We start from the raw sequence: 19,570 nt of genomic DNA, 5'->3' as shown, positions 1-19,570 counted from the left end.
TTTTATAAATTAAATTAAATTAATTATTTTTAATAAATTAATTTTATGCAATCTAACAGAAATCCGTTACGATAAGAGAATCACCGTGGCTCGCGGGTCAAACCTCTGCTCTCCAGCCATTATTAATAAATTATAATTAATGACACCCCAATATTTTCACCTACACTATGTCCTATCCATAGCCCTATTACTACCCAAGGGCGAGCGCTTATCAGCTGTTCCACCCTGTTCTATAACCCTGAGCGCTCAACAGCAGTTCGGGTTTCTTTCAAGTTTCCTACCATTCACCTGCTACTATAAATATAAAAATATGGAATTGGAACCGGCATCGAGAATACTTAAAATCACGAAAATAGAATAAAAACCATAATTAATAAAACAATCGACGACCACGGCCCACCAGGGGTCCATAGACACTCTAACGAGGCCAAACCTGGATAAAATTAAATAATTAAAAATTATTTTTGTTTTTAATTAATTTGGGGTAATTTCTCAAAACGTAACACTTGCACCAAGTAAATAATTATCTAGAAATTTTCATCGTAAATAGGTTTTTTTTTTCGTCAAGTCAACATATTTTTATGCTTAAATTAAAAAAATTTTACTTGCTTCAAAAATTTTTATTTTGAATATGAGAGATATTTTTTTGAAAAAAGTTTTTTTTAAAGTGAAAATGGACTGTATTTATTAATCTAATAACTGAAACCATTCAAGAATAATAAAATCGAACAAGATATAGAACAATTTTGAAAAACTATAGCATAATATTTTATCCTTGCACAAATAATTAGGTTAAATCTTTAAAATGTATAATATAATTTTTGAGTAAGGATCAATCATATTTCTGACCAAGAATATAAATAATAATTAATCATAACATCGCGGGCTCATAATTTCTTCAATTATTTTTTGGAATCTTTATCAAGATACTTTTTATTCTTACGCGATCATGTAAATACGCGAGTCAGCACAGTGGATAGCAGCAAGATCATGAATCGACGATATAATGATCCAATATTGACTGCATAGTGCCGGTGCCACAATGGACGAACCACACGAATTTACTACACGGAGAAAAAAAAACAGTAACGATTGCTGCGTAGAACAGTGATCCAATCAATAAGCGTGTTTGGGCGAAATATTAGGTATATTAAAAGCATATTTTACTATACTTATATTTATTCAATTGACTGGATTACTGTTCTGCGCAGTAATGGTTACTGTTTTTTTTTCTCCGTGTACTATCAAAACTCTAGATGAAGACTAAGTTGTGACCGTCAATTTTCAAAAAAAATCATCATAAATCTACCGCACCGTTACCGCAAAACCGCAAGGGATTCAATGAACATTAATTTTATTGATCTATTGCATAACAATACAATTAGTTTTTGTAAAATGGCATGATTACATATAATTATTATATGTAATTGTATGCAATTATATGTGATTATATGCAATTGTATGCAATTGTATATCCATCGCTAAGATTATTACATGTAATTACATGCAATTGCATATAATTTCATGTAATTACACATGATTACATGTAATTTATATATCATTATATATGAAAAACCATTATTTATATTTACATGTAATTTCATATTACATTAGGCCATTTTTCAGATATAATTAAATGTAATTGCATGTAATTACATATATTTCTATACGTGGATTATATATATGTAAATATGAATTGCATATAATTAGATATAATTACATGTAACTTTTTTTACCCGGGCATCTTGTGGTATTCATTGAAATATCTCCATTTTTACTATATCTTTCGGAATACGCAATAAATGAACCGTAATTATTGGTTGTCATTAGTATCCAATACTTGGATATGTTAAATATTTTCAAATGTTTGAGGCTCATTTTTTCCATTTATAAATTTCAAAAGTCTAATTGCTCATCGATTTCAACTTTAATGCAATTATTTTATATAAGGCAATTTTAGAAGAATTTTCAATTTGGAAGAATTTGCTCTGAACAATAAATTAATCTAATTGATTGAGATTTTATATGAATTTGATGACATTGATTGATTTTTATAGTGAATAATTAAAAAATATACATACCTCACCACCCGGTAGTATAACGGATACAATATCGCCTTTAGTAGCTTTAATTTCTCCAAGAAGATACCCTTCTTTCTCATCTGGCACCCAACAAGCTTTTTTAGCATCATAAGGTTTTGACTGATCGATTCTCTTTTGCTCAAGAGACACAAAAAGGTATGGAGTTGGATCGGGATCTTCTTCTGGTTTTGGTGGTGGCTTCGGCATTTTTCGTTAGTGTATAAATCGATTTCTTGATAAAAATTAAAAATTTGTGTTTTTACGCTCAATTCCAGAAGACCAATAAGTTTAAGCAACAATATTTGAAGTAAATGTTTTGTTACTCATCCGGCTCTATTTGGCCCTACAGAAAACCAAATATTGTAATTATTGGTAAGAACAAAAAACAAAAAAAAAATAATTAAATAATTATGTATTGATATCTATAATGATTATGTATTCATATCTATATTAAATTAAATTGAAATTATTAAGTCATATAGTCATAAGTCATAAGTCAGTTCAAATTATGTTAGATTTCTAAAATAAAATAACTACAGTTATAACCAAATTATGTTTCGTATAACACCAAAAAAATCACACATGAATGCGAAAAGCGTTTCAATAAAACTTTTTAAATATTTCCAGTATTATTTTGTCAATAGCTATATTATTATCAACACCCTTTGAACATAAATTTAATTGACAGTTCTACGAGTTTTTTCTTTCTTTTTTGTATTAGATGAAATTCAAAAAATCCAATTACTTTGTGGTAACTATTCACACATGACACTCAGAATAACATTGAGTAAAACTAGAAAAAAAAAATCGGAGATAGACACTTCAAATTTATATTTTTCCTGTTGATAATAATTTAAAAAATTTATAATGAAAACATCTGTCACATACAACAATATTTGGTGTTTTCTAATGTGAGGGTAATCAAAAAACTAATACATATTTTTCACTTTGATATGGCTAATTCATGAAATAATACACATTTTCACATAAATTAAATCAAATCACAAAACATATTATACAAATGGACTTACTATTAAAAGCTGTTCTGACAGAGCAACGTATACAAGACCTCAATATAAGCACGTGCAACGTGATCCTAATTTGTAACACACCACTTTATTGGTTGGTATTATTAACCAATCCAGTCTTTCGTTACTGTGTATACAAATCGGCCTTTTTAGGTGGAGACGAAACCAAATGAGTGACAGAGTAAGCCGTGAGACATGTTCGATGTAAGATGAAAATAGAAGTCAAAAAAAAGTATGTTATGCTTACTGTATATGACCCTACAATTGAATGGTTCCTCAAAGTAGGCGCATTTAGTTTATTGAATAGTCACAATTCGAAAGACAACATTAGCAAAAAAAAGTAGTGCAAAAAAGACAAGAGAAAAACACACAAAAGACAAATGCCCCTATACTTATACTGAAAAAACATATCAAAGAATTTCAGAAAATATATTTACTAGATAGACATTTGTTTTAATTAATCAAATATTTGTAATGCCAAGCGTATATCCCTTAAATTCCAATGAATGTTATAAATCAGATATCATTTGTTACTGAATTCCATGAACTATTTTATTATCACTTAATATAGCTGTAAAAACAGAAAAAATTTTCGAAATCCATTAGTTGCAATTGCTGCTGAAAGAGTGAACTGCACTAAATACGAAAATTAAAAGATATCGAAAAAATTATAAATCTTAGGTGATTTTCGAAACGTTGCAAATTAGCGAAAAATGCAAACTTATTTATATATAATGTTTTAACATACGTTGTTTGTGCAGAAAAAGTTACACTCATGTAGGTTGAAAGTAATACATATGAGTATTGAAAATCTCAAAGATTTAACCTTCAACTTCTATGGACTCGTATGTTATTTTTAACACTTAAAGAGTGTTAAATTTGACATTCACTTTTGTGTAACTTAGACACTTTTTAAAAGTATTTTTTACATTATTTAATATAAAGTTAAAATCAATGAAACAAATGTAGATGATTCTATCTTTAGCGGTTAAATAATAATAAATAATTTAATATTTCTAGTTTTTTCTTTTTAATTCCTTTTTTATTTATTTATTTACTGCATTCTCATTAAATATCTATATTACAGAGGTTAAAAAACAAAATTTCAATTTTACTTGCTCTTAAGCCCTGAAACTTTAGTGGTTGCCGGGAAATACACTAACGCAAAAAATTGAAGGAACAGAAAAATTTTATAAATTTTTTAGTGATTTTTGGAAAGCTATAACTTTGTGAAAAATAATCGTATTGAGATTTAAAAATAAGCATTTTATAGCTTGAAATCTCTAGTTTTGGTGCATTTTCATCAAAATTTTTTAAGAACTACAGTTATTGCGCAAACATGAGAAATACCACGAGACAAAAAATTTCTAAATTTTTTTTTTTTTTCCGAAGAGTCAATGGACCGTGGAAAAATTTTTCCAACTAAACCAATGCATATGTCGTTTGGAAAAGTAATATAGATTTAATTTGGCTTTTTAGGTAGATTTTTTAAAAAATCTAACTATTGTATTTGTCCTCATGGTGGATTTTTAAAGGAATTTCGTCATGAACTATCATAATTAGTTGAGAAGAGTTCAAAAATACCATTCGTTAAAAAATTTATATATATATATATATATATATATATATATATATATATATATACAAATTTAATATAGTGGAAACCCAAAACATGCAAACCTTCTCAATAAGACAATTTATAGATAAATTGAGAAAAATGTAGACAGCCCGAACTGGGAATCGAACCCAGACCATATCGGTATCGCGCCGAGTGCTCTACCAGTTGAGCTATCCGGCGCTATACTATATTCCGTTCAATTTCATCTATAACTTATTGAGCCACACCGTCCATCGTACGGTATTAACACAAATTTAGGCCCTTAACTACCATTTTTAAAGGTCGCTAATTCACTTGCCAGTTTTCCCATTGAAATAACATACAAAAATCATTTTTTTACACTTTTCTTCACCGCAACCTGTGAAGGATTTTTTTTTCTACTTAGAACATAATTTATTCTTACAGAGCATAAAATTCTCTACAAAAAAGTCTGTCACGAAAAAGTTGTCTGACGAATATTGTTATTACGTAATTAGTCTTGAATGTGTATTTATATAAAAATTTATCTCTAATTGTATTCGAGGGCTAACTATTGACTCGATGAAAAAAGTCAAATGACAATTGTGTAGAGCTCATTGAGCTTTACAAATTTGTTGCATAGGACTTAGTTCTGTTATCAATAGCTCAACAGTTATGAGCTATTATATATAAATTTCAATTAAAAATATTAATAAAAACAAGATTAAGTTTAAAAATTCTTTGAAGAAAAAGTTTCACTAGCTGCGTTAAGAGTACAGTGGAATTTTTAATATCAACTTATATTACTTTTTTGTCAATGGAAACCATTTAAAACATGAATAAAGTCATTTTTTTAGCTTAATTTAATAACTATGAAATTTATTATAATAATAATCTTCATAATAGTTATTATAATTAGTAACTTTATTCTATTGATAATTCATTAAAGCTTCTGTATTATAATCATTTGAATACGTTTTTAATTTATAAACACATAATAGATTCATATTTTCATGTTCTTAATCTTTAAATATAAAATTTGATTAGTCTATTATTCTTTTATTATTTATTGAAATGACGAATCACTTCAATATTCAAATTTAAGTGATGCAGAATCTACAATTAGCGCTATCACATTACATATGTGGAATCCTCATTAGAATACACTTCGCAAGTTTGTACACCTTTGACTCGCATCTTACATGGATTACTTTTTTTTTCTTCAGTAATTCACTAATTACCGCTAATTCTCTTCTGAATTACATATTCATTGATCATACATACATTCTTTTTTACTTTCTAACTTATAATTTAATAATGGCTTCTTAAAATAATCATAAAAAATACATGTATCTAGTTGGATTCGAATCTCAAACAATAAATAATAATAGTTTACCTACAATTCATGAAGTTTTGAGTTTTTTTTTTTTTTATAAACATTGCACAAAAAAGCTCTCTATTCACAAAAGTGCTACTGAGGTAGCAAAAATAGTTATTAAAATCTGGAATAAATTCATGATTCCAACCAATTTTGAGAGAAATATTATTCCAAAAATTAAAAATTTATATCAAATTTGGCAAAAGACAATGAAACACAAAAAATATAAAAAATCTTTGGCACAAAAATCGTAGGAAGAAAATTTCAAAAGATTGTTGAACAACTTATTTGACATATCGCGTAGTGATTCGTTTAAATTTTTGAGTCCTGAATTTATTGAGTTCTACAACTGATCAGATTTTGGAATTGATTTATCGAGTCGTTTTTGAGAAATTTTCAAAATACTAAAAATTTTTTTTTTTTATTCTTTCGACAACGGTTTCTCTTGAAAGAATTAACCGATTTTGATGTTTGAGGTGGCATTCGACGCGGCTTATGAAGCTTCAGAGCCCAGTTGATTTTGGAATCAATCCATTGAAAACATAAAAAGTTATTCAAAAAAACATTTTTGAAAAAAGTTTATTTTTGGAATATCTCTGAACAAGCCGTACTGATAAAGTTTAATTTTTTTCAGCTTCAAGATATTCGCAAGCCGCGTTGAATAACATCTTGATGATCAAAATCGGTTCATCCGTTCAAAAGTTATAGATATTTACCTACGTACGTACATACATACATACATACACTCGGACATTATCGTGAAATTAGTCAGGATAGCTTCCTAGAACCTCAAAACGTCAAGATCTCTTAGAAATTCAATTTTCGAAAATCGGACTGAAACCAATAACTTCTTGAATTTTTGAAAATTTGCAATTTTCTTAGCGGAAAGTTAAGAACTGGTGTTATCAACATTTTTAATGTTAATCAATGTAATTCAAATTTAACATCAACTTCAATTACTACAGAAAATATAAATAATCAGTTAAATATTGATGAAGTTGACGAGTTAGGTAAGATTAAAAAAAAAAAAAAGTAATCTTGAATTTTTGGGTTGTAGTATTTTTTTCATACTTGATAGAAAATTAAAGTGCATGAAACAATTGAAAAAGTCATAAAGAGTTATAAATGCTATAACGTACTTGTAATATTTTTCCTAATGTCACAGGGAATACCTTTATTTAATTAGTTTTTGAAAATTTCTACTTTTTAGATTTACTTTCGTCGCAATCTCTTTTGCAACGTTCTATGTCTAGTTCTTCAAATGACTCTTACGAAGACATGGCTTCAGATTTAAATTATGAGCTATCTTCAGAACCAAAACCTATAAAATGTAAAATCATGACTCCAGTGGTTGTATCTGCCCGAGAAAAATTTTTTGTATATAATCATATAAAATTATATATAACTATATATAACTCGATTATATATAATCATATATGAAAAATGGTCAAATATAATCATATATAATTATATATAACTGTATATAATTATATATAACTATATATAATTATATTTGGCCATTTTTCATATATGATTATATATAATCAATTTATATATAATTAAAAAATATTTTTGAAAAAAAAAAAAAAATTAAATACCAATTTTTGATTTGGTTATTACCGCGCGAACGCATTACAAATTCAGAAACAAGAATTGATAGCAGTAAATGATGAAAAAATCCTGGAACATCTGCTGGGTTCGAACACGGCTCCTTTTGGCTGGTAGCCCTGAACGTTGATCACTGGCCCACATCACGAGAGTTCAAGTCATGTGCTTAATTGATGTATTTAGAGTGAAATGCCGGTAAAGACCGAGTTCATAAGTTTTCGTGATGAATTTTTACACAATGTAAAAAAACTCCATGAACTTATATGAAATTTTATTTTTGTCGGCCTCGATGATAATTATATAAAATTTTATTAAGTTTCTTCAAATTTTTTGATTTTCTGTTGTGATGTGAAATTTAAAAAAACTTACATAAAATTTTGGGAAACATTGAATAATTTCACAAAATTATATGAAATTCAACCGATTGAAAAACTGGGTACTTCTAATTTTTGAATACCATGAAAAAAAAAAATTATTTTTTTTTTAAACACCCTAATGATTGTATACAATTATATATGGATATATATATATATAAGATTATATATAATTATATATGATTCTATATGAAAAAAATTTCTCGGAATAGTATTATATATAATCATATATAATATATATGGAGCTACATATGACTTTCTCCGTTTAAATGTTGTATTATGTATGATCATATATAATCATATATAATTATATATGGATATATATACAAGATTATATATAATTATATATGATCATGTATAGTTATATATAATTATGTATGATTATATATAAACATTTTTTCTCGGGTACAATTTAATATGGGTATATGTATAAGGTTATATATAATTATATATGATTATATATAAGAAAATTTTCTCGGAATAGTATTATATATAATCATATATAATTATATATGACGCTACATATGACTTTCTCCGTTTAAATATTGTATTATATATAATCATATATCATCATATATAATTATAAATAATTCTATATGGATATATATATATATACAAGATTATATATAATTATATATGATCATATATAGTTATCTATAATTATGTATGATTATATATAAACATTTTTTCTCGGGTGTACTTGATAGAACTAAAACTACAAATAGAAATACTATGCGTATTTTTTCTGCTTTTTCATCTGCTGTTGGAATTAATATAAATGATAATAATTTAAGTTACAGTTTAATTCGCCAAAGTCGTATAAAAGTACGCAATCAGATTGCTCAAAATCTAAAAGAGCATTTACGAACTGCCCCATGTCTTGTAATTCACTGGGATGGCAAATGACTTCCTGACATTTCTAGTAGTATTAAAAAAAAAAGTTGAACGCCTACCAATAATTTTATCTGGATTTGACACAAATCACATATTAAATGTACCAAAACTTCAAGTTGCAACAGGTATAAATTAAGAAAGGGCCATTGCAGCTACCGTTGATGATTGGAACGTTACCAATCGTATAAAAGCCATGTGTTTTGATACAACTGCTGTTAATACAGGTACACAACGATGAACTACAATAAATTATAAGTATACAGATACATTCAGTTTGTTGAAAAAAGATTAATTTTTTCCTCAATAAAAATATGTCTTTTTTTTTTTTTTTCGACGAATCATCAAACAAGTTTTATCAATAAAACATAATAAATTTTTATAATAGTTTAGGGTAAAAATGTAATTTCAATACATATCGAAATCGAAATACACTACTTGCAAAAATTAAAAGATATCCAGAGAGTTCTAAAAGTTATCAAATTTATTTATTTTAGAAATGAAGAAAGTGTGGAATATTCGTCAATTGCCGGTTGAGAATTGAATTTTTCAAACACGTTGTTTGACGATTTAAATGAATGGAAAATTATGAAACTTTGTGGAAATGTTCAAAATATCAGTTTCTAGGATGTGACACTTTTTATTTCTCGAAATTAAAAAAGAAAAAATTCAGAAAATTTAAAAAATTTAAAGCACCAAATGCAAGGTTATGGCTGCACGTCAAAAAATTTGAAATTCAATTATTTACAGAATTTTTCCAGAAAATAAACAGCATCATGTTCAAGAGACTTATTTAATAAATAATTTTCGCACTTTACATATGTATTTCATTAGTTAATCAAGGCAATCAACGTGTTTGAAAATTAAATCCACCGAAGTTATGACTATTGATGACATTTGTCAACAAAAATATTAACCTGTATATTAGCGATCGTTCCGCTAGATGACAGCAAGCGTAAGTAGGTAGGGATAAGTGGCTATTAGGGGATAATAATAATAAATGATAATAATTAAACAAGACAAAAATTAAGCCTTTACTTAATTAAAAAATCGGTCTGTCGGTTGACCCTGCGGGCCAGCCCCAAAACTTCCCGCTGTTTTCGACCTCAAAGAGCTCGAAAACATTAGTGTAGATATATTTTCGAGCTCTTTGAGCTCGAAAATGCTATCACATGCAATTGTTTTTTTATGATCTTTTCAAGCTCTAACAAGTTACCTGTTATGCCGAAGTTTGAAAATTTAAGAATCGAAAATCATCAATAAAGCGGTTTTTAAAATTTAGTTCCTGATTATGTTCAGTAAAATAAGTGTATTGAGGCAGAAATCAATGTCGGGGATCAAAATCAAGATTTAAATAAATTTTGACTCATGTAAGAAACAATAAACTATAAAATATCCGATAAAAATATTAAAAACTACGTTTTATCGATTTTTTTGTTGATAATATGATTTAAACTAAAAACCAAGTTCGATGACATTATATGATCAAAAGAAACCATAAAAAAGATGAGTTGGTATGATATCAGGCACATTTTGTTACGTTATATTATGATTTATCCGGAAAAAATAACATAAAATGTTATTTTTTTAACATTTCAACGCCGATATCTTTTGAACTAATCAATCGATTTTGATAGTTGACGTGGCAATCGGCGCGTTTTATTGGATTCTAGAGCTGAGTAAAATTTGAAATCGATCGCGTCAGTCGTTTCGAAAATATTTAGAAAAAACCGTTTTTCATCATTTCTTTCTCTCGCGATAACTCTCGAAAGAATTATCTGATTTTGATGTTTGAGGTGGCAATCGACGCGTTTTATTGAGTACTGAAGCTGATTAGATTTTGAAGTCGATGTTATAAGTCGTTTTTGAGAAATCAATAAAAAACTAAAAAAAAAATTTTTTTTTTTTCGTAATTCGCAAATATTTTCGAGTCTATTCGATCAAATAATCCGAAATTTTCAAAAAAGTTGATGGCCAACAAGCTTTTTCGATTGCCACCTCAACCATTCAAATCGATTCATTAGTTCAAAAGTTACAAAGAGTTTACATACGCGCACACACACACACACACACACACACACACACACACACGGACATACATACACACACACACACACGGACATACATACACACACTCGGACATACATACACACACTCGGACATCATTCTGAAAATAGTCAGAATAGCTTCCTAGGACCTCAAAACGTCGACATCTGATGAAAACTCGATGTTCGAAAATCGGGGTGAAAACAATAACTTCCCGAAATTTTTGAAAATCGTCAATTTTCTTAGCGGGAAGTTAATAAGCAATATATATATATATATATATATATACATATATATATATATATATATATATATATATATATATATACATATAGGTATTTGTTTGTATTTGCATGTAAATTTAAAAAACTTTTATAATGGATGATGAAGGTTATTTGTTGACATGTGATTGTTTTTGCAGTCGCGTAAAAACGATCTTTTCGCACTGAGAGAAAAAATCAGTAACTGCAACTACAAAAAAATAGTGATATACGGATACAAATATATTTTCTTAGTTACGATAACAAATCAATTTTAGTTAATATAACAATTAAATTTAGTTGCAGTTACTATTTTGTAGTTAATTCAACGTTTTAACTGTTAATGTAATTGACTAAAAATAGTTATATTTAATTTAAAGCAGTCATTCAAAGAACTAAACCCTAATCGTTAAATCAACTGAGATTTTTTACTAAACATAACGAAATTTTTAAAGTTGCTAAAACTATAAAATAATAGTGAATATTAACATTATTTCATAATCACTTACACAAATAATATTTAGCTACAGTAATTAAAGTAGGATAGTACGGCTAACCATATATGTGTAGTTATGAGAACAACTAATTTTTATTTACCAGTGTGATGAAATTATATTTCATCTAACAAAAAAAACTTAGTTGTTGTCTCCATGGAAATTTAGTGGATTTTAAGGAAAAAAAAAATTATTTTTTGTTTACAATGTTAATTTTAATGGTTTGTTAGGTTATTTATTTATTTATTTTTTTTTTTTTCGAGGCTTTTAAGTTTATTTCATTTTATATGATTTTTTTTTTTTTTTCTTTTGTGATGGGAGATGGCTTATGTATATTTTTGTCAAATTTATCTGACACACGCGCTTAAACTTATATTTTGAACAACCTTCCTATGCTTCTTAAATAATTATTTCGCAGTCGCCCTAAGAAGGATTCGAACCTAGCGCCCTACGCACGCAAGACCGACGATGTACGCCACACGGCCGATGAGTAGCCATAGACGTTACTTAACTTATAAGCTAAGCGTACAAGTACTCACTTCGTTACAGCAACAAAATTAATTTAGTTACGGCAACCATTGTTTTTGCTCACAAATTAACCTTCAGAACTTAAAAAAATTCATATATCACGCTAAAAAAAATATATTTTGATTATAAAACAGAAGTTCATGTCACGAAACTCCAAATCGACTGACATACACAAATTTTGGCCAAATTTTTTTGTCTTATAAATTTTGGGCTCAGAAACTTAGAACAATTTAGACTTTTCAGACTTAGAAAAATTTTAAGTTTCGGGACTGAAAAGATTTCGGTGCTCAAAAAAAAAAAAAAAAATAATAATAATACTTGTCGAACGCAAATTTAACGATTTATATGTAGATCATATCGAAATAATATATTATTTTAACCCCGAAATTTTTTCTAAGTCCCAATTTTAGTTTGATTAAGTACCAAATAATATTTGATTTAACTAGTATGTGTTGTAACCACTAAACTTTTATTATAGCGATAACTAAAAATAAATAACAAACTAATTTTAGCTACTTCAACTATTTTTTTTAAGGCATCTGAACAATAAATAATTATCATAACTATTTAAATTAGTAACACCAACTAAATAAAAATACTTGGATAGAACTATGTAAAATGTTTTACCACTACTATCTGAAACTTGTTACATCAACAGCAAAAATATAGTGATATACGGATACAACTTAAAAAAAATCGTTGAATCAACTATTTCGAAATAGTTAAAAGTATATAATTACTGCTACGATTTTTTTTAGTTAAATTGAGTACCAAATAATATTTGATTCAACTAGTTAGTATTTGTTGTGACTACTAAACTTTAATTATAGCGATAACTAAAAATAAATAACAAAATAATTTTAGTTACTTCAACTATTTTTTTAAAGTCATCTGAATAATAAATAGTTACAATAACTATTTGAATTCGTTACACTAACTAAATTAAAATAGTTGTCTCTTTTTAGTTATGGCAACTACTGAGATTTCTTTCACTGCGTCTTTTGTCGAGGCTAATAGATTTCGTTGTAGCAGTCGTCGATGAACGTTAGTGAAACGTCAATTATTGCCATTATTTATTTATTAAGTGAATTTTTTTTTTTTTTTTTTTTCAAGAAATTAGTTCGAAAGTGTCAATTATGTTTGTGTTAAATCGACATTTTATTTTCATCGTCATTCTCATTATCTAAATCGCTACAGCAGGCGAATCAATAATGGGCTCGCGAAGACTTTAATATCGATACATATGTTAGTTCATAGCATTTACATTGCAATCATAATATATTTTTTTTTTTTTTTTGTTACTTAATTTATGTAGTAATTAATTCTGACAAATAACTCGAAAGCTGGCTCAAATAACGTAAGGTCCTTCTTGCAATCACTCATTCGCACTATCTTTGCTCTCCGCGCGGGAATTATTGCGCATAGTCTCTCAGTTGGAGAAGATGGTCCATATAAACATTTTGTTGGCAAATGATTATCATAGGACATAATATTTATTCCTATCTCAAATCTTTTTCGACATATAACAGAAAATCTATGCGAGCACTCGGAACGCTCCCTCCTGCACGGTCGGTTGCCTGGTGCGCACACTCTCGCTCCGCCAAATCGCATTCGACGCCCGATAAGCTGGAATATTTCAGTTTTTTATGGTGAAAAACAAGGAAAAAATAATAACAATCGATTAAATGCCGAAACGAACAATCGACAGCATTCTCTTCGAGACGAATTTCTGTCGATTCGTCCTGAGAAATTTTTTTTTTGTTAACTAATGTTATGAACACATGGACTTTTTCAAACTCTGCTTTGGATCGAAAAAATCGACCAAATGTTGATACGACCAATCGAAAGCATTTTCTTCGAGACGAATTTCTGTCGTATCGTCTTGATTACATTTTTTTAACTTCCCGCTAAGAAAATCGACGATTTTCAAAAATTTCGGGAAGTTATTGTTTTCACCCCGATTTTCGAAAATCGAGTTTTCATCAGATGTCGACGTTTTGAGGTCCTAGGAAGCTATTTTGACTATTTTCAGAATGATGTCCGAGTGTATGTGTGTGTGTGTGTGTGTGTGTGTGTGTGTGTGTGTGTGTGTGTGTGTGTGTGTGTGTGTGTGTGTGTGTGTGTGTGTGTGTGTGTAAACTCTTTGTAACTTTTGAACTAATAAATCGATTCGGATGGTTGAGGTGGCAATCGAAAGAACTTGTTGGCTTTCAACTTTCCTTTAAATTTCAGATCATTTGATCGAATAGACTCGAAAATATTTGCGAATTACGAAAAAAAAAAAAATTTTTTTTTTAGTTTTTTATTGATTTCTCAGAAACAACTCATACGATCGACTTCAAAATCTAATCAGCTTCAGTACTCAATAAAACGCGTTGATTGCCACCTCAAACATCAAAATCAGATAATTCGTTCGAGAGTTATCGCGGGAGAAAGAAATGGTAAAAAACGGTTTTTTCTAAATATTTGTGAAACGACTCATGCAATCGATTTCAAATTTTAGTCAGCTCTAGAATTCAATAAAACCCGCCAATTGCCACGTCAACTATCAAAATCGATTGACTAGTTCAAAAGATATCGGCGTTGAAAAGTTAAAAAAATAACATTTTATGTTATTTTTTCCGGATAAATCATAATATAACGTACTAAAATGCGCCTGATATCATACCAACTCATCTTTTTTATGGTTTCTTTTGATCATATAATGTCATTGAACTTGGTTTTTAGTTTAAATCATATTATCAACAAAAAAATCGATAAAACGTAGTTTTTAATATTTTTATCGGATATTTTATATTATTTTATAGATTTTAAATTTTGTCAATTGTAATAAAAATTTTTCATTAATTAATTGAATTTATAATATTAAAATAAATAATTGCCTGAAATAAAATAATTCACGCGCTTGGAATTTTAAATAACTCATGGCGACGCGCGCAACTTCTCCCCACTACCCATATGCGCAGACCACATCAGTACAAATAGCAGCTATGAGGCTAGTATTTTTTGGTGTTGATTAAATTAAATAATTATTTTTATAATTAATAATTTACATTTTCGTAAAAAGTTTGTGACCAAACGTTTCAGAAAAAATTGAATTATTTTATTTTGTAAATTTAAGTAACTGCATGAGAAAAATCTGTTTCCTGTAATCCGTTAAGGTCGACTGAGGATTTATTTGCAAAACGTTTTTGTTAACAAAAAAAAAAAATTAAAGCTTTTTTTTGCTAGTTTTTTGTACTAGAAGATTCGCCAGATTTTTCTTTGTTTTATTCAATTTTTGTATTTGACTTTGACTATTTTTCGCCACAAAGTTTCGTACTAAGGGAAGTAGACTATAATTGTTATTTGGTTGATCAAGTTAACTCCAAATGTCTTAGCGATTAACACATGCCTTATCACTTACCCACTCGCATCGTACGTTAGCATTTCAGTTCGTCTCGCTTGGTACACCGAGGCCTTAAACATCTAGTGTGTTTTATTGCTTGTGACAGCAAGGCTTTCACCATCAGAGTTCCTGTCTGCCATCTGCTCTTTAGCCTTAGCATCAAATTTTCCAATTTTTTGTCTTCACCAATATGAGATTCATTAACTACTGTCCACTCCACATATATTAACCTCAAGCTAACTTCAATTGACGCTCATCAAACAATGTAATTTTTTATAAAATAAGTTAAATTTTTAATTTCTTTATAAAAGTGTTTGCTTCAACAAACTAACCAATCAGAAGCCCGATTCAGCTGAAAGAGTAATGTAAAGATACTGGTGAGCAACTACAACAGCAAGAGGCGTGTCCCACCACCGCTTTTTCACTAAAGCGCGTTTCTGATTTCTAACTTTCTTTCAAAATTTCGTATCCTTGAAATAAAAGCTCAGATGTTTAAGAATAGATTACAAGGTGTATTATACGTAATTAATTATTAGTGTATCAGGTAAAACAATAGTTTTTTTCAGAATCACGTACTATTATTAATGTTTAGTAACTTCTAAGTATGCTGTATATTTTTAGAAACTTGTTTAACTTTTTTCAATTTTCACTTTGTCCACATGAAATTCCCATTTTTTACAGACGAAAAAAGAAACGTGATAGTGATGCATCTGATTTGACGGCCCAAAAATTTGAAGTAGAAGAAGAAGTACAAGAAGATGAAGCAGAAGAAGAAATAGATGAAGATGTAAAAAAAAGAAGAAGAAACAAAGGATGAAGTTGGAGAAAATCGAGAAAAAACAGAAGAAATGGAGATAGAAGAAACGCTCATTGAAGTAACAGAAGAGACCCATTGAGAAGAAATGATAGTGACAGCAAGTACTAATCATGGAGGAAACGTAAGTAATAATAAAAATATATTTAATAATATTATAATTAACACACCGGTTGATTTGAATTGCTTTGGTCATGATAATTGCCAAGTTTACTCTGAGCATTCAGAGGTACGGAGTAATCAAGAATCTAGTAAGCTCGATATATCTGATCTTGGTAATTTGAATCATAGTACAAATCAACATCTGTTTAATAATAATTTTACAAGATCTACTAAAGTCATTGAAAGAAATAGTAAAAGTAACAGCCTTCTATCTGTTGAGTCTAATGATTTGAAATGTAGTATCAGTCGAATATCCTCCGAGATATTAGAGGAACCAGGCAATTGTAATTTAAGTAAGCCTGCAACATCTGAAACTGGAAGTTCAGATGTTATCAAACATAGAGGCTTTTCAGTATGTTCGAAAAACGAAATAATGTCTAGTCATATTTCACAAGACACTTACGATATCGAAAATCTATCATGTGATGATTTTCATGATTTCAGTGATGATGTCATATACTTTGATCCTTTTCAAGCTGAAGATAACCAGGATTTAGACAATATCAATGAAAGTTTGTTTGACCATTTTAGTAATGGTCAAATGCGTGCTCGTTTAGATATGTCATTTAATTCTGAACATAATAGTTTTGAATCATTATCTCAAGATAGAAATGAACAGTTTAATAATCTTTCTCAAGAAGGAAGTTTTTCAACATCAGATAATGATTTAAAAAATAATGCTCGAAATTCAGATCAATCAGTGCCTATTAATAGTCAAACAAATATTTCCTCTACGATTTCTGGACGTCGAATAGTTGATATAGCTTACTTTTTAAAAGAGTTGCAAAAATTCGGTAAGCTCGAAAATCATGCCATTGATTGTACTAGACGCCTGGAAAACGTAGACTTGTTTGACTATCAAGATATAGGATTGAATGTTTTGTGCTACTTCAAATGCCGTGAATGTAATCTCATTGGTAAAGTGTATACGAACCCACCAAAACCTAAAAATGATTTTCGTATCAATGAAACTGCTGTATTAGCAGTCATAGGAACTGGCAGTACATTTACAGCTTTTCAAAGTACATTAGCAGTATTTGATATACCATATATTTCGCACAAAACTTACAGTAAATACCGAGAAAAATTTACATCTACCATTGATGCTACTCTTGCTGCTGAAATGAAGGTAAATGCATCGAAAGAAGCAGAGATCGCTAAAAAAATGGTGATGTCACCTCAGATGATACTCCTTTTATTAGAGTAATTTTAGATGGAGCTTATGGAAAGAGAAGCTATCCTGGAGGAAGGTACGATTCTCTTGGTGCTGTAGTTGGTGTTATTGGTCAAGCTACACAGAAACTAATCGATGTTGAAGTGCTTAACCAATATTTTGGTGTATGCACTTTATATGAAAATCGTAACCTTATACCTCCAAAACACCCATGCTATAAAAACTATAGTCGATATCTAAGCTCTGGAAGTATGGCAGCTGCTGGTACTAAAATAATATTTAACCGCAGTATTAAGTTAAATAGATTAATTTATAAAATAGTGATTTCCGATGATGATAGTAGTTCATTCAAAGCTATTCTTGATGCTAATCCGTATCGTGACTATGGTATCACTGTAAAAAAGATCAAATGTACAAACCACTTGTTCCGCAGGCTGGGTAGAAACATTCGTAAAGCTTCTAAAAATACACCAACAAAGACATCGGGGGTTGGACCTATACGAGAAAAAATTAAAGCTAGTGGAATGAAAATGCGCAAAATTATTAGTACTCAAGTAGGTCGCCTAACGAAAGATATTGATTTAAGCAAACTGTCAATGAGCACAGACGAATGCGAACAGTTTAAACAAAAAACTGAAGCATTAAAAACAATTATTAAGCTTGTCCCTTATCATGTTTTTGGTAATCACGAAAAGTGTCCTTCAGAATGGCCATGTGATCATTCAAAGCCAAATTTTATACCAAAAATTGAGGAATACGGTATGCTTGCAGGTGTAGAAAAAGTTATGGATACTTTTAGCTTGAATGCTGGACAATTAGTTTATAAATGTACTAATAATCCTGTTATGTCCGACTTCGCAGACTTTCTTACAGTCATTCATATTGAACTCTCCATAGGAATACAATTCCATTTTCTCATGAGAGAAACAAGGATGGGTTCAATCGAGTGTGACAAAACCTATTTTACCAGATTTCTTTCTTTCGGTCTCTCATTCTCTTATTCTTCGGTCCCCACTTACTGTCAGCTAAGATTGCTCTAATGCGCACAATTAGCAGTGACTTAAATTAAGTTCCGTCAACCGGACATCTCACAAGATGCAACTCACTTAAAATTTTCCCTTCCCTAAACTCGGACCCCCATGGTTGTGGTGTTCAAAATTTTCAAGTTGGAAATCACTCTACCGAGCACCGGTTTGCATTGCGGTTTGTAGCTGAGTTACCCCTCAGCAAAGAGTCAATTACTAGGTACAGCGGTATCCTCAAATCTCTCATATATAAAAAAAAAAGAAATAAAACCGATCAAGTCGCTTTTATAATTCAATTAAATTCATAAAATAAATCATTAAAAATCGCATCGCGAAAGAAAATCATAACAGGAAAAAAATATATCAAGGTATACATTTATACAGTCATATATATATATAAAAAAAAAAATAATAATAATAATAATCACGCATCGCGGAAACAAGTATAACCAAAAATAAATATTAAATAAATGTTCGAAGAAAAAAAAAACCAATTCCCTTTAAAGAGCACTGTATCTATTTCCTGCGAAGGAAAATAAAGGAACTGTTCCTTTAGTTCAATATAAAATAAAAATTTCTGTATCGAAAGAGGAAAAAAAAAAATATATATAAAAAAAAAAAATAATAAATAATAATAAAAGTGTTATTGGTTGTGAGTGATAAGTTAGGTGGTAACTAAAAATTTGTGAACATTCTTTTATTTATAAAACTTCAATTTATATCAAAGATAATAAGCAGTGTAA

The 19,570-nt window shown here is 29.0% G+C and overlaps 1 protein-coding gene across 14 annotated transcripts in view; it reads right to left on the bottom strand.

Annotated features, from left to right (window-relative positions):
• Window positions 1-3,069, bottom strand: part of LOC103577568 (myosin heavy chain, muscle) — a 93,547-nt gene extending 90,478 nt beyond the window's left edge. For 13 of the 14 annotated variants that reach the window (XM_053738230.1, XM_014442865.2, XM_053738232.1 and 10 more), the window contains exons 1-2: window positions 2,827-2,874; window positions 2,082-2,424 (exon numbers count right to left, since the gene is read on the bottom strand). In XM_053738230.1, the coding sequence (XP_053594205.1) occupies window positions 2,082-2,288 (207 nt within the window). In that variant the 5' untranslated portion in view covers window positions 2,289-2,424; window positions 2,827-2,874. Of the gene's footprint in view, window positions 1-2,081; window positions 2,425-2,826; window positions 2,875-2,969 lie in introns of those variants that run through there. The other variant, XM_014442846.2, reaches the window with a different exon arrangement.
• Window positions 3,070-19,570: the final 16,501 nt, after the last annotated feature.

The sequence above is a fragment of the Microplitis demolitor genome, chromosome 4 (assembly GCF_026212275.2).
Source record: "Microplitis demolitor isolate Queensland-Clemson2020A chromosome 4, iyMicDemo2.1a, whole genome shotgun sequence".
NCBI classification, from domain to species: Eukaryota; Metazoa; Arthropoda; class Insecta; order Hymenoptera; family Braconidae; genus Microplitis; species Microplitis demolitor.
Note: the sequence above shows the minus strand (reverse complement) of the source record. Positions and strands in the feature narration are given on the sequence as shown.